The sequence below is a fragment of the Pseudopodoces humilis genome, chromosome 18 (genome assembly GCF_049639895.1).
Source record: "Pseudopodoces humilis isolate 2021_Gansu_Grassland_sample_001 chromosome 18, ASM4963989v1, whole genome shotgun sequence".
Taxonomy (NCBI): Eukaryota; Metazoa; Chordata; class Aves; order Passeriformes; family Paridae; genus Pseudopodoces; species Pseudopodoces humilis.
The window spans coordinates 50,096-65,500 of record NC_142217.1 but is presented as its reverse complement, the minus strand read 5'-3'; the positions used below and the strand labels follow the sequence as shown (position 1 = coordinate 65,500).

The window sequence follows — 15,405 nt, the reverse complement described above, 5'->3', positions numbered from 1 at the left end:
CCCCAGTGAGTTCCCAGCCCATCACAGTCTCCATCACACTGCAGCCTTCCTTGATGCCCCTCTCCAAAAGGAAGGCCAAGCCCCAGTCTCAGGGAGTCATCCAGTCAGTGGCTGAAGAGCAGCAATGTCTGTCTGTGCCAGGAGCTCTTGGATGTCTCTGTATCCATGGACAGAAGGGTCTGTCTGTGCCAGGGGCTCTTGGATGTCTCTGTATCCATGGACAGAAGGTCTGTCCTTGCAAAGGTTTCCATAATATCTTGGTACCCATGGGTATGGAATGAACACAGAGAGTGAAAGTGTCAGTCACGTTGTTTGCACGCTCCTTCCTTTCCATACAAGACACATCCATGCACACCCCCACGTACAGATATATTAAAAGGATAGGGATGGATAGAGATTTCCCACAGAGCTCTCACTTTGGCATAACTCACCTTGTAAGCCATGGCCAGGGCATTTTTTTCCCCAGCTCTGTGTCAGTAGGTGTCCAAGAGCTGAAGGGAACAGCATTTAGAAGCAGTTTCAGGATTTCTAGGCAGGAAAGGGAGCTGACAACCATCCACATAACTCACCATATTCGTCGGGATGGGCTGCTGGTTCTTTAGGAATATGGCACAATGGAGACACGAGACTTGGGATAATCCCAGCTCTCTGTGGATCTGTGCAAAGGTGGAGCAGCAGAAACACCTTGTGTCTTCTTTGGGGACACAAGGTCCAAGGAGCTGGGGTGGCAGAGCGTGACCTGGGCTGGTGGCAGGTGAAGTCCCATTTCCTGACATCCCGGAGTGGCACAGGACAAAGCTCCAAGCAGCCACAGCCCCACTGAGGAAGTCCTTGGAGTGCTGCACATCCCATAGGAAAAGCTGCATTCACTCAGGCCATTGGGATTTATCACTTCCATTTGCAACACTTTAGGTCCAAGTTTCAAACTGCAAAATTTTTACACTCAAGACACAGTCATGAAGAACATGTATTTCAATTTCCTATTCCTTTAACTGCAGTGTAAAATATCTTAATATTGGAAAACATCCATCAAATCAGTCAAGGAAGGCAGCTAATGTATCCTTTCCACTAGCACGTGTACAAACTAAGTAACTAAAATCAAAGCTGAGTTCTCTTTTTCAAAAGATCAGTTACCTCTTTCTTACTGCAGAGTTATAGAAGATTTTTCACTACACATTTGGGGGTAATTTTTATCTTATATAATTTTTTCATGGGTTTTTTGTTTGTTTGTTTGTTTGCTTGTTTTTGTTTTTACAGAAAGCATGTCCTAGAAAAGGCATGTCCTTTGCTCCTGGTTCCCGTGTGGAGCAGCTCCCTTCCCGCTGGCTGAGCTGCTCAGGCAGAGCCCGGCAGCTCCTGGCCCTGCAGGGCTGAGGCTTTTCCCCGTTGCTGGGCACAGACTGATGGAGCAGCACTGCTGAACACGGGCACACGCAGAGGGAGCAGAGCAGCTGCCTTTGCCCACCTGAAGCTCCAAGGCCAAACTCTGAGCAGGCACGGCTGGAAGAGACTCGCAGGCTCCCTGTTGGCTCTGCTGCCCCACTTGTGCCTGGCCCAGCTCTGCGTGAGGCAGAGGGAGAACAAGGGGCAGCTCCCTCCCAGCCCCAGCCCAGGGACCCCTCCAGCCCCGGGCCTTGGGCCACTGTCAGCACCCGCTGCTCCAGCCACCGCTTCTGCTGGCACTGACAGCAACAACCAAACTGGGGCTGGTCCCAAGGGAGCAGCAGCAGTGCCTGGATCTGATCCCTCAGTCTGGGGCAGCCCCCTGGGGGAACAGAGGGCACAGCAAGAGGGACAAAACCAGGCAGGGGCAGAGACTGGGAAGAGCCAGAGCTGGGAGCAGGAACAGCGGCTTCATTGCACTCTTGGAGAAAGCTCTGGGCTGGGTCAAAGCACTGAAAGGTGTGAAAGGCAGAGAGGAGGCCACACCAAACAATGCTTCTGTTTTCACACTTTCCTGTAATAAATGGAAATGATTTGTGCTAACTAAATTGTAACTATTTGGAAAGTTATTCTTAGGAGCAATCAAGGGAATTGGTGTTACAAGGCAGATGTACCCCTCTACAGATGTTACATGTTAAAATTAAGGTACAAAATGTAGTTTTGTGATAAGTGATGTCCCAAGACAAAATCGACCTTGAGATGGATAAAGTTGGAATGACTTTTGGCATAGGGCCTGAAAACTATAAAACGTAAGACTAATTAGTAGAGCACACAACACTTTATTTAATTAGTAGATAACACAACACTTAGTACGCACACACAGCCTGTAAGGTTATCCAGAGAACAATGAGGATGAGTGTAAGTCTTCATCAAAAGACTACCAAAAGAAGACAGAAGACCCCCTAGCAACAAGTGAAGCATGCACCATGAAGAATAGTGGTGTAAAATTTAAAAATTGGAAGTAGGGGGAAACATGGGAAACATGAATGAATATGTATAAGCATACAGTATATAAGTTTAGTTTGAATTGCTTTGTTTTGTATGTGAGGCAGGGTGAGAAGCCCTCTCCATACCCCAGTCAGTTTTACTTATGCTTCAATCATATTTACTGGTAAGCTATATTCATATATATATTCATACATATATATATATATATGGATATATTCATGAAATTGTACTCTTTTACTAAATTGTATTCCTTCTATATCAAATTGCTCTTCAATCCACTAAATTGTATTATTGTATTCAATTCACTAAATTGTATCATTTTTTTTCTTCTTATTAAACTGCTATTAACTCAATAGACCTAGCTGTCCAAATTTCAATTTGATTTATGACACTGCCCTTGGGTGAGTTACAGCCACAGCGAGAGAGAGGAGGAGATGATCCCACCCATGGCTGCTGCTGGGTCCAGACATTTGCTGAGATAAAGCTGAGCCAGAGCTTCAGCATCTCTCCCAAAATCACAGAATCACAGAATGCCTTGGCTTGGAAGAGACCTTAAACCTTAAGTGAACCTTATCATTCCATCATTTGCCATGGGCAGGGACACCTTCCACTATCCAAGGCTGCTCCAAGCCCCATCCAACCTGGCCTTGGACACTTCCAGGGATCCAGGGGCAGCCACAGCTTCTCTGGGCAAGCTCTGATCTCTGCCCAGGTGAGCAAGGACAGGAGCCGAGGGAACGGCTGGAGCTGGGCCAGGGCAGGGCTGGGCTGGAGATCAGCAAAAGCTTCTTCCCCCCCAGGGGGCTGGGGCACTGCCCAGGCTCCCCAGGGAATGGGCACGGCTCCGAGGCTGCCGCAGCTCCAGGAGCCTTTGGCCAGCGCTGCCAGGGATGCACAGGCTGCGATTGTTGGGGTGTCTGTGCAGGGCCGGGGGCTGGACTCCATGATCCCAATGGGTCCCAGATCCCAGCTCAGCCCCTTGTGCAACTCTCAGCCTTTGGCTCAGCCTTTGTGTCCCCTGGAGGCGCTGGCAGAGCTGATGGGGTGGGGCAGGAGCGGGGCAGCCCCAGCGTTCCCCTGGCAGTGACACCACAGCCGGGGCAGCCCCAGCGTTCCCCTGGCAGTGACACCACAGCCGGGACAGCAGCCCCAGCGTTCCCCTGGCAGTGACACCACAGCCGGGACAGCAGCCCCAGCGTTCCGCTGGCAGTGACACCACAGCCGGGACAGCAGCCCCAGAGTTCCCCTGGCAGTGACACCACAGCCGGGACAGCCCCAGCGTTCCCTCCCTGGAGACGCTCCAAGGGAAGCGTCCAGAGCCGCGTCCAGTCAGCGGAACTGAGCGGCCACTGAGCACCCCCGGCCTGGGCTGCTGTGGATTCCTCTGCAGACAGCTCGGGGAAGGTCCCCTTGGCCACCCCCACAGTGCCACAGACAAGTGTCACACACAGTTACAGAGCTCTGCCCACAGCTCACAGGGGGAGTTAATTTATAAAAAGCAAACAAGCACAGCACCGGGAAGGTCTTTGTGCACCGAGGCTTTGCTGCAGCCAAGGAAAGCTCCTGGCTCAGGGTCACCTTTCCTGCTCGGCCAGAGCCCCGAGTGCCCCAGCAGCAGCAGCAGCAGAGAATGGCAGCATTGCCACGGGCTGGCTCAGGAAGGGGAGATTTCCCCCTCGAGAGAGGCTCCTCTGCCAGGTTTTGCATTCAGGCAGCTGCAGATCCCGCAGCTCTGGTTGCACAGCAGCTGGAAATGCAAGTGCAGGAGCTCTGTTCATGGCCAGCCACAGCGGGTGACAGCAAGGACAGGGCCCTGGCAGTGGGACATTTGCAGGGAGCGGCTGCAGCAAGCGCTGGGGGCTGGAAGTGTGTGCAGAAAACAGCCCGGGGGTCTCTGGCCCGAGGCAAAAGGAACAAAGTTTCAGTTCTGGCCTCCCCAGGGAGCACCAAAATCGTTCCTTTGCACGGCGAGGTTCCACTGGCGGGTGTTGCAGGGCCCCCAGAGGAGAGCCCAGGGTGTTCAAAGTGCCTCGGCCGGAGCAGCTTTCTGTCCCGCTCCGGGGGCATTCCCGCGGGCTTGGGATCCCTGGGAAGGCGCAGGAGGAGAGGCTGGAAGCGGTCGGTTTGTGGGTTTGAGGTTTGGATTGTTTTTTGTCGGGGGTGATGGCCGATTGGTATTTTGGTGTTTTGTGGGGCTGGGGGAATGTTTTTTTGTGAGCTGTGCCCAGCGGTTTGCAGCCCCGCGGGTGCGGGGAGCGCTGGAGCAGCCCCGGCCCGGGCGGAGCGGCCCTGGGCGGCCCGTGGGCCCCCAGCACAGGCGGGTCCGTGTGGCCGGGCCGGCGCCGTGTCCGCAGAGGGCTCCGAGGGGAGCGGCCCGGGCCGGCCGTGGCCGTGCGGGGCCTGGCGGGGCTCGGGGGTTGGGCCGGGCCGGGCAGAGGCTGAGGGAGAGCGGGACAAGCGCTGGCACAGAGGCCCCGGGCTCGCCGTGCCCCCCTGGCCACGCAGCCGGGCTCGGGGGCCGCCTGGCTCAGAGGCAGCCCCGGCTGCGGGGGTCCCCGGGGGTCTCTGGGGAGGGGGCGGCAATGGGGGCTGCCGGAGCTCTGTGCCCGGGGCTGGGCGCGGCTGCCGAGGGAGCGGAGCATGCAGGCTCCCCCCGTGCTGGGGCTTGCTCTGCCCGCCTCAGGGGCTGCATTGTCAGCCCGGAGCCGTGTGGGGATCGCCCGGGACCAGCAGGGCTGGCAGGGAAAGCGGCAATGGGGGCAGCAGAAACGGGCAATGCCAGAGCTGGGGGTGCTCCCGAAGCCTGCAGATGTTGGGAGCATGGACAAGGGGGCCCAGGGATACCCCAGGAGCCTGAAACAGGGAGCCCAGACAGTGCTGACCACGCAGGACTCCTGGGATGTCAAAGTGGTGAGGCCAGAGAAGGGGAACCTCCTGGCTTGCCAGGAGCCCCAGCAGACAGAGAGGGGGAACAGCAATCCGAACTTGACCCTCAGCAATCCAGACAGGGGAGCCTCCAGGACCCTACAGTGGAGAGACCAGAGTGGAGAAATTCATGCTTGGGTGTTTTTGCTGAATCTTGGCCATTTGTGTATTTTTGGAGACTGAATCTTGCTGTTTTGGTGGTTTATATGAGCACCAGATGCCTGGTGACTTCTTGAGATAGCTTTTGAGAGAAACATCTAACCCAATGTGTTCATGCATTGCATTTTCCTCAAACCAGGATTTCTTATTGCTAAACTTTGGCTGGATGGAGAAGGAGGCTGCAAGGAAAATGCCCCAGGACACCCAGGCAGGTGAGGAGGAAGTCAGTGCCCCTTTCCCCCTCTCTCCTGCTCCATCTCCCAGCCCAGCATGGCCCCCGGCTGCAGGACAACCCCGCTGCCGACGCCGTCCTGCCGGGGACGCACTGGGGGGATCTCCTTCCCCTTCCCTCTGGCACGGAGGCAAATCCCATCCTCTCCTTGTCCTTCCTCCCCCAGACAAGGAGCTGAGGATGGAGACCAGGGAGGACAAACCCCTGGGACAGAACCTCATGGAAGTGGCCGTCTTGAACGGCTCCACAGCACAGGAGTCAAGGAGGAAGGAAAAGCCCCAGAGATCCCACAGGAGGAGTGGTTCCTCACCCATCCCAGGGTGCTCTGAGGAGGAAAGACCCACCCTGTGCCAGGAAGGTGGCCAGAGATCCAGCCGGGGCTCTGAGCTGGTGGTCCATGAGCAGCTTCAGGATGGGGAGAAGCCCTACAAGTGCTTGGAGTGTGGGAAGAGCTTCAGCCGGAGCAACCGCCTGATCTGCCACCAGATGATCCACACTGGGGAATGGGCCTATGAGTGTGGGCAATGTGGGAAGGGCTTCAGCTGGAGCTCTCAACTCATCGTCCACCAGCGCATCCACACTGGGGAGAGGCCCTACGAGTGTCCTGAGTGTGGGAAGAGGTTTCACAGCAGCTCAAATCTCCTCCTGCACCAGCAGATTCACACAGAGGAGAGGCCCTTCCGCTGCCCTGACTGTGGGGAGGGCTTCAAGCTCAACTGCACCCTCGTCACCCACCAGCGCATCCACACTGGGGAGAGGCCCTACGAGTGTCCCCAGTGCGGGAAGAGCTTCTCAGACAAATCTAACTTGACCAGACACCAACGGAGGCACCAGTAAGGGAAGCCCTGCAAGTGCACCAAAGTGCAGGAAGAGCTTTCTCCACAGCTCCAGCCTCATCCCCCCTTGGAGGACCGATGTTGGGAAGAGACCTGGTGATCCATGTTCCCTGGGATCCATGCTGGGAAGACATCTGTACCTTTTCCTGCCCATGGCAATGACATGATGGGGGATCAAAGAACATGAGAGTCTGACCATGTCCGTGTCATCATATTCAATCCCCTCTCAGGTCATTACCGGGGGCAGGAAAAGGATTCCCTCTCTCTCACCAGAGGAGAAGGGTGTCCTTCACAGGCAGGAGGAAATAAGTGGCAGGGAAGAGGCCGTCAGTAGTGTTGTAGTTTTCCCTGTAAATAGTTTGGTTTATCCCTTCTTTTACCAAAATTTTTCCTGTTCCTGTTTCTTCCTTATCTCGTTGCTGTTCTCAATAAATTGTTCTTATCCCAGCCTGGGATCTTTGCCTTTTCTGCTTTCCATGGGAGGTGGGAGAGAAGCGAGCAGCAGCATGGTTTCAGCAGGAGCAGGAAATTGGGGAATGCCATTCCTGAAGCCCAGCCCATGGAAACCGAGCATCCCAGCTGGTGCCAGGCCTGGTTGCCATGGCAGCAGCCTTGGGAGCGGGTCCCTGGCTGGGGGCTGTGGGAACCTCTTCCCTCTGGTGCCCAGGGACAGGAGTGGAGGGAGCGGCTGGAGCTGAGGCGGGCAGGTTTAGGCTGGATGTGAGGAAAAGGTTTTTCCCCCGAGGCTGCTGGGGCACTGAACAGGCTCCCCAGGGAAGGCTCCCAGCTCCAGGGCTGGCTGAGCTCCAGCAGCGTTTGGCCAGCGCTGCCAGGCCCAGGCTGGGATTGTTGGGGTGTCCTGTGCAGGGCCAGCAGTTGGACTGGAGGATCCCCATGGGTCCCTCCCAACTCAGCCAATTCTGTGGCTCTGTGATCCCATGAGCCTGGGGATGGGACTGGAAATGGTTGCCATGGCAATGGACTCTGGCTCCAGGCCTGAGCTGGTGTCCATGGCAACCACCCCTGGCATGGGGTCTCCATGGAGCTGCCAAGGGACTGACCATAGCAACAGGGGCTGTGATGGTTGCCATAGAAACAGACCTTAGCAACAGGTCCTGGTGATGGTTGCCTACCAAGGATCAGATTTGTTACAGGACCTCAGATGTTGCCATGGGAACAGACCACAGCAGAGAGACAGCTCTGGCCAGGAGCAGCTCCTGAGCACAGCCCAGCAGGGCTGGGGCCCTGCCAGGGCAGCTCAGGGACACGAGCAGGCCCAGACAGAGCTGCCAGGGGCTCAGCACTGGCAGGGGCTGTGGGATGTGCCAGAGGGGGCTGTGTCACAGCAGCACCTCTGTGGCTGTGTCCTGGAGCCCCAGAGCAGCTGGGATGTCAGAAAGGGGCTGTGTGACAGCTCCGAGTGGGTTGTGTGAGGTCACAGATGGGGCTGTGACATCACAGAGTTTGTTGTGTGAGGTCACTGAGCTATGGCATCATAGAGGGGATTCTGTGACATCATAGAGCAAGCTGTGACATCACAGAGTGGGCTGGGTGATGTCACTTAGTGGGTTGTGACATCAGAGACATGACTATGACATCAGAAGTTGAATGTATATCATTACAGAGAGGATTCTGACACCAAAGAGCAGGTTGTGACATCACAGAGCACCACAGGGTGGACTGTGAAATCACTGGTTGGTTCTGAGATATCACGAGAACAGGCTGTGAAGTCACATGGTGGTGATGTGACATCATAGAGTGGGCTGTGACACAGAGTGCATTGTGATATCCCAGAGTGGGCTGTGATGTCACAGAGCAATTGCAGAGGATGGCTCTGTGACATCAGACAGCAGATTGTGACATCACAGAGCAGCTGTGTGACATCACAGAGAAGAGTGTTGGATGTCAGAGAGAAGGCTGTGACATCAGAGAGTAGGTTCTGTTATCTCAGAGGTGCTGGGACATCACAGAATGGCTGTGGGACATCCCAAGGGCTGTGGGGCCTGGGACAGGGGGACAGGGACCCCCTGTCAGTGTCCCCATGTCCCCCAGGGCCAGAGCCTGGGTCAGGGCTCCTTCACCCTGTCACCAACGAGGACTTGAGAGCGCTTAAGAAATCCCCGGCAAGGGAGCAGCAAAAACCAGATTTAATATTAAGCACCAGCAGCACAAAGTTCCTTGGCAAGAGTCACTCTGCTCCTGACTGGACACTTCAGGCACAGCAAGGAAACAAAGCAACAACAAAACCAAACAAAATCCAGGCAACTAAACCAGAAATGAACCCAGAACTGTCCGTGTGTGTGTGTGTGTGTGTGTGTGTGTGTGTGTGTTGTGTGTGTGTGTGTGTGTTTGAGCTTAACAGAGCTCAAACTTAACAGGACTTTGCTTATTCCTTAATTTATACTTCAAACATCACAATTTAGCAGAATCACTTAACAGTATTTAAGCTAACTTATAACATATGACTTCAGGATTTAACAGTGGAATAGCACTTAATATTCAACTTAGTTTATTGTTGGAGTCAGAGGCATTGAGAATGTGCCCTTATCTCTGATACCTGGCTCTGACATCCAAGAAAACACTGGATTTCATAGAACACCATGAAAACAACTGTTAAATAGAAAAACTAGGAGTGTGTGTAGATTAGAGAGATTTTTTATGTCACTGCATGAAAAAGTTAAAGTTTGGAGTTTAAACTAGTTTAGAAAATAGAGGACAAGCTGGAGGATTCAGGGTGTTGTCTCCTTTCTTCTTCATCTTCTTCTTCTAGAGGTTTTTGGGTAGTAGTAAGTAATTGGATAAAGAATGCTGCAGTGCAGCGCACAGGTGTTGGGTCATTGGGTCACTAAGAAAAAATATTTCCTTGGCATTTGTTAATTGGGTAAATGAACATATAAAAAACCTTGAAGAAGATCTTTGTTAGTCATTTTGCACCTTTCTATCTTAGTGCACATAGCTGCTTGTAGCTCCTTGTACCCTGTATACATGTAATGGAGATAAAAGAAGAATAAACAACCAAGTCCAAACAAGAGAAAACTGCCTCTCTCTCGTCAATCTTCAGTCCAAGGGGGAAAAAGAACCCAACCACAAGTGTCCCATCAGGACACCAGGGCCACACTGCACCACTGCAAATGGGAGCAAACCCTCGTGGACTGCGTGCCTTACAAATCTGTCAAACCCATGTCACACACATCCCTGAATTTAGACATTTAAAATATGTACACTTATCCATAGCTACCTTCTCATCAGCAATATGTGCTATAAAACACACAAGAGAAAAGGGTCGGGATGCCACTGCACACTGGCAGTCAGCCTTTGCTGTTTTGAGCGTCCCTCATAGCATCAAAACAACATACATCTCACAGAAAACAAAACATTTCCTACAGCCCTGGAGTGTAATACACCACACTGGTGTTCCTCAAATAACAATAAAACAGGCCATTGTGGGAAAAGCACATGGCACTTTAACAGGAATTATCGAAAAACAAAAGGGAGGAATGTGTGGTGGGACCCCAGAAAGCAAAGTAGCTAAGGCTGTTCATACAATAAATCATTTAGCAGTATCAGAAGATCCCCAAACCCAGAGTGCTTGAACTCTGCAATTCTAACACAAGTGAAAGACTTAGCCATGCGAGCTCTAACACAAATTACCAACTTGTCAGTGCCAACCCAAAGCTATTCAAGTAGAAGACAAAACCCCCATGAGCTCTATATGCAATTCATAGAACATTTGCAGGATGCTATGGAAAAGCAAATCACGAACAGTGAAGCAAGGGGTTAATTAATGCTACAACTGGCACGAGATAATGCAAACCAAGACTGCAGAAAAATTATAGATGCATTACCTCAAGAGAATCCATCTCTGGAGGAGATGATTACAGCATGTGCTAAGGTTGGGACTGGATCTCCTAACACGGATATGTTAGCCAATTCTATTACAGCTGCTGTTAATCTCACACCCCATTGCTACAAGTGTGGACAACAAGGCCACGGGAAAATAAACTGTCCACACAAGCCCATTCCACAGGGGACAGCTCAGGGACAAAGAAGTGATAATGCAAGCTGCAACCGATGTGAAAGAGTCGAACATACAGCCAAAGACCACAAACAACACCCTCCTGACAGTACCTCTACGGATGTGATGGAGGAGATTGAAGAACCACAACAACTTAATCAACATGAAAATCGGACTCTTGAAAAGACAGTTCATTTAAAAATGGTTTGTTTACAAATTGCTTTTCTGCTAAGTTGGGTTTTTCTCATGGTTCTAAATGTTGAATGTTTTTTGTTTCTTGTTTAAAGAGTTCAGGTATAATCTCAGTTCTAAACAATTTCTTGTTTTTTAATGTTAAGTTGTAACTTTTAACTATAAGTAGTTAACCTGTGGCATGTTAGCTTAAAGGATTGTGATCCTGTCTGCCAGCTCCTGGAAGTGAGTGTTGCAAACTCAATTTAGTACATAAAGCATATTGCTTGCTGAAGAGAATTAAGTGTGTCAAGTTAATTAGAAAACTTCATTCAAATTAAACCCATGCTGTCCCTGTTATCATGTCTGCAAAGGGCCCTTGCAGATAGGATAACAGAGAGCATTTTATATTTTTTAATTTAACCAAAAAGGGTGAATAGTCACAGTATGGTCACAGTACAGCTGGTCAGGACTGGACAAAGTAAATCTAGACATAACACAAATCTAATTTAGCAGTAAATCTACTTTAGCCATAACACAAATCTAATTTAGCCAGCCGAATTCATGTCTGAACCACTGCACACCATTGGCCAAGATGCAGGGCAGGGAGAGAAGTATTAGCCAATGACTGTCTAGCCTGGGAAATTTGAACTTGGTATTCAAGTGAATTCTGAATAATAAACAAAGCAGTTTTGTCTGATGAGCAACTGGAGCACGAGTCGTGGATTTTGTCTCCCCACTCACGACCAGCACATTACAGATACACCTTGGGCAATACAAGAGCCTGGCCAGGGCTACACCCAAGGTGGAGCAAAAATGGTCATAAAAATGGACAACTGATGTCACATTTTTAGAAGTTTAGGTCCATCTGCATATTTGGGTTCATTGTCCAGTTACAGCTTCAGATGATCAAGTCCCGTCCTTCTTGTTTTCTCTCTTCAGTCCACCCTTGTTTATGCTTTTGGGCCTGGAACCTGTAACGACTGTCCTTGGTATCAAGCTAGAAAAGGAATTGTTTTGTCTACCTACTCTGTGAAGAGAGCTCACTAACACTTAACAGGAAGTTCAAAAATAAAAACCTAGGTAGCGCAGAATATGAAAAATATGAAAGCTAAAACTTAAAGCATCACACCCTGAGGGGCTGTGGAATTTAATAATTTTGGAGAGGGGCTGAGTAGGATTCAGTGGCATTGAATGGTTTTGAGGTGACAGATCGATCCCTCTTGTGACAGATCGATCCCTCTTGTCTCTTTGAGTGCCAAGAAATGGAGACAATGCCACCAAATAACCCCACATCCCCCAAATCCTCCCAAGTATCTCCCAGATTGCCTTGAAGCACTAGTAAAATGTGAGGTTTTAGATGCCTTTGATGAATTTGTTGATTTTTACCACCATTTGTTGGTTTTAAAGGGATGAGAATGAATCAAAAGATAATTGAAACCAAAATAAAATGACCATCACCCCAGTGTGTTCCCAACACAGATCACTGGGAACGTGGGTCATCAGGGCTCTGCCCAACGTGGGTCCTCTGATGGGGGATGGAGCTGGGGCAGCACACAAAGGGCTTCCCTTACTGGTGCCTCCGTTGGTGTTTGGTCAAGTTAGAGCTCCGGGTGAAGCTCTTCCCACACTGGGGACACTCGTAGGGCCTCTCCCCAGTGTGGATCCGCCGGTGGTTGATGAGGGTGGAGTTGTGCTTGAAGCCCTTCCTGCAGTCGGGGCAGCGGAAGGGCCTCTCATCCGTGTGAATCCGCTGGTGCCTGAGGAGATCTGAGCTGGTCTGAGACCTCTTCCCACACTCAGGACACTCGTAGGGCCTCTCCCCAGTGTGGATCATCTGGTGGATGGTCAGTTGGTACCTCCATCTGAAGGTCACCCCACATTTCCCACACTCATAGGGACGTTCCCCAGTGTGGGTCCTCTGGTGGAGGATCAGGCTCTTGCTGTGGGTGAAGCTTTTCCCACATTCCCCACACTCGTAGGGCCTCTCCCCAGTGTGGATGCGCCGGTGGGTGACGAGGTTGGAGTTTCGCTTGAAGCCCTCCCCACAGTCAGGGCAGCGGAAGGGCCGCTCATCCGTGTGAATCCGCTGGTGCCTGAGGAGATGGGGGCTGGTCTGAAACTTCTTCCCACACTCGCCACACTCGTAGGGCCTCTCCCCAGTGTGGCTACGTTGGTGGATGATGAGTTTGGAGTTGCAGCTGAAGCCCTTCCCACAGTAACCACACTCATGGGGCCTCTCACTGGTGTGGATCATCTGGTGGCAGATCAGGCGGTTTCTGTGGCTGAAGCTCTTCCCACACTCCAAGCACTTGTAGGGCTTCTCCCCATCCTGAAGCTGCTCATGGACCACCAGCTCAGAGCCCCGGCTGGATCTCTGGCCGCCTTCCCAGCACAGGGTGGGTCTTTCCTCCTCAGAGCACCCTGGATTGGGTTTGGAGCCCCTCCTCCTGCGGGATCTCCGGGGATTTTCCTCCTCATTGGATTCCTGTGTGGTGGAGCTGCTCAAATCAGCCTCTTCCATGAGGTTCTGCACCAGGGATTTGTCCTCCCTGGTCTCCATCCTCAGCTCCCTGTCTGGGGGAGGAAGGACAAGGAGAGGATGGGATTTGCCTCCGTGCCAGAGGGAAGGGGAAGGAGATCCCCCCAGTGCGTCCCCGGCAGGACGGCGTCGGCAGCGGGGTTGTCCTGCAGCCGGGGGCCATGCTGGGCTGGGAGACGGAGCAGGAGAGAGGGGGAAAGGGGCACTGACTTCCTCCTCACCTGCCTGGGTGTCCTGGGGCATCTTCCTCTTCCTCACAGCCTCCTTCTCCATCTGGCCAAGGTTTGGGAATAGGAAACCCTGGTTTGGGGAAATACAAGGGATGAGGACGTTGAGTTTGCAGGTCCCTTGACCCAAGTCCATCTCTATAAGTCACCGGACATCTGGGGTCCATAAAAACCTCCCAGACACCAAGATTCAGCCCTGAAAATGCCTCCCAGGAGTTCCTCATCTCTGGTCTCTCCCCTCTGGTCTTCAGGGGTTCACCCTGTCCCAGTTGCAGGGGGTCACACTTACACTGGTGGTCCCCAGTCTGCTCGGTCCCTGCCCTCCCCAGGCTGCTGGGAGTGCCAGGAATCTGAAAAGTTCCCCGTTTCCATCTCCCCACTTAGGGATGCTGGGACCCCCCAAGAGGCATTTTCTGCTCAGCTTTGGAGTTCATTCTCCAAACATCCCCCTTCCAGAAATCCCAGCCCACGAACCCTGCAGGATACCAGGCCTAGTTCCCCCTCCCTGTGGGGAGATGTCACCTGTGGGATTGGTGGGTATGATCCACGGGTGGGGGGCTGTGAATTCAGGGAGTGCTTGACCTCGTGCTTCCTTCTCCTTTACCTGATCCCCCTTTGTCCCTCCTTTTCCACTTGCTCTGCCTCTTCCTCCCTCCTCCACCTCCTCCCTGAGCCCACCTCCTTCTCCTACTTCCACCCCTTCTCACTCTCCTTCTTCACCCCTCCTCTTCCATCCCTCCTCCTCCTCCCCCAGGAGCAGTGACACCCTCGGTGCCCTGTTCCCGAACCCCTCACAGCCCACGGCAGGAGCGGGGATGGAGCCGGGACAGGTCGGGATGGGCAGCGCGGGGCTCTCAGCTGCTCCCACCCGCTGGGGACGGGGGGAACCCGGCCCGGGGAAAAGGAGAGGGAAACTGGGAAAATTGGGGGCTGCAGATCCAACCTGGGGCTGGCTGGGGACCCTGGCTGGGGACTGCCAGCCCTTGGGGCTCCTCTGGGGAGATGTGGGAGGGGGGAACACAGAGAGGGCTGGGGATCCCAGGAGTGGCAGCACTGGCAGGGACTGGTTTGTACTGGGATCATCCTGCAGTGGCTGAGATTGCACTGGCTGTGTACTGACATCATTCTGGGATCATACTGGGATCATACTGGGAGTAGCTGGGCCCATGCCAGGAGAGACTGCGATCACACTGAGGGAGACTGGAATCATACTGGGATCATACTGGGATGATACTGGCAGTGAGTAGGAGCCTCCAGGGGACAATTGAGACCAGGTTGTGAGGAACTGGGAATACGCCCTGGGCTCCCCAGAACCCCGGGATCGCCCCCCATAGGTCCCATGTGTCCCCCAAACCCTCCAGGATCCCCGAGTGCCCCCTCAGCGCCCGTTCGGGACCCCCCAAAGCGTCTCTGGATCCCCGAATGCTCCCGACCCCACAGATGCCCCTTCCAGCCACTCCTGGGAATTCATCTCCCATCATCCCAGAGCACAGCTCCACGCCCAAACCTCCTGCCGTGCCCCGCGCCCTAAAGAGCCCGGTTACAGGTCCCCAGGTTCCCCCCAAGTGCTCCCGAACCATATACATTCGCCCCGAGCACCTGCAGCCACGGCTCGGACGCAAAAGTGTTCTCCAAGCGCTTCCCCACACCGACGAACGCGCCTTCCGAGCCACTTCCGGAACTACAGCTCCCATCATGCTCGGCGGCGCCCGTAGAGCGCTATTCCAGCCGGGACTCCATCTCCCGTCATGCTCCGCGGCTCACCGGAACCCATTGGAGCTGCGCCTACAACTCCCGTGATGCTCCGCGGCCCCGTTAAACCGTATTATACCGGCGCCTACAACTCCCATCATCCCCCGCGGCCCAGAGATTCCCCGTTACAGCCCCCCAAGTGCCCGCCCGGACCC

General features: G+C 53.2%; 2 protein-coding genes across 2 annotated transcripts in view; one reads left to right on the top strand and one right to left on the bottom strand.

Annotated features, from left to right (window-relative positions):
- LOC102109698 (uncharacterized) overlaps positions 1 to 13,544 on the bottom strand; it is a 29,567-nt gene extending 16,023 nt beyond the window's left edge. Inside the window, exons 1-2 of the mRNA XM_088063828.1 lie at positions 13,493 to 13,544; positions 12,310 to 13,306 (exon numbers count right to left, since the gene is read on the bottom strand). Of these exons, the coding sequence (XP_087919954.1) occupies positions 12,310 to 13,306; positions 13,493 to 13,544 (1,049 nt within the window). The remainder of the gene's footprint in view (positions 1 to 12,309; positions 13,307 to 13,492) is intronic.
- The window catches only part of LOC102104375 (uncharacterized), a 268,555-nt gene that overhangs the window by 220,646 nt on the left and 32,504 nt on the right, over positions 1 to 15,405 (top strand). Inside the window, 1 exon segment of the mRNA XM_088063819.1 lies at positions 6,066 to 6,536. Coding sequence (XP_087919945.1) covers positions 6,066 to 6,536 — 471 coding nt within the window.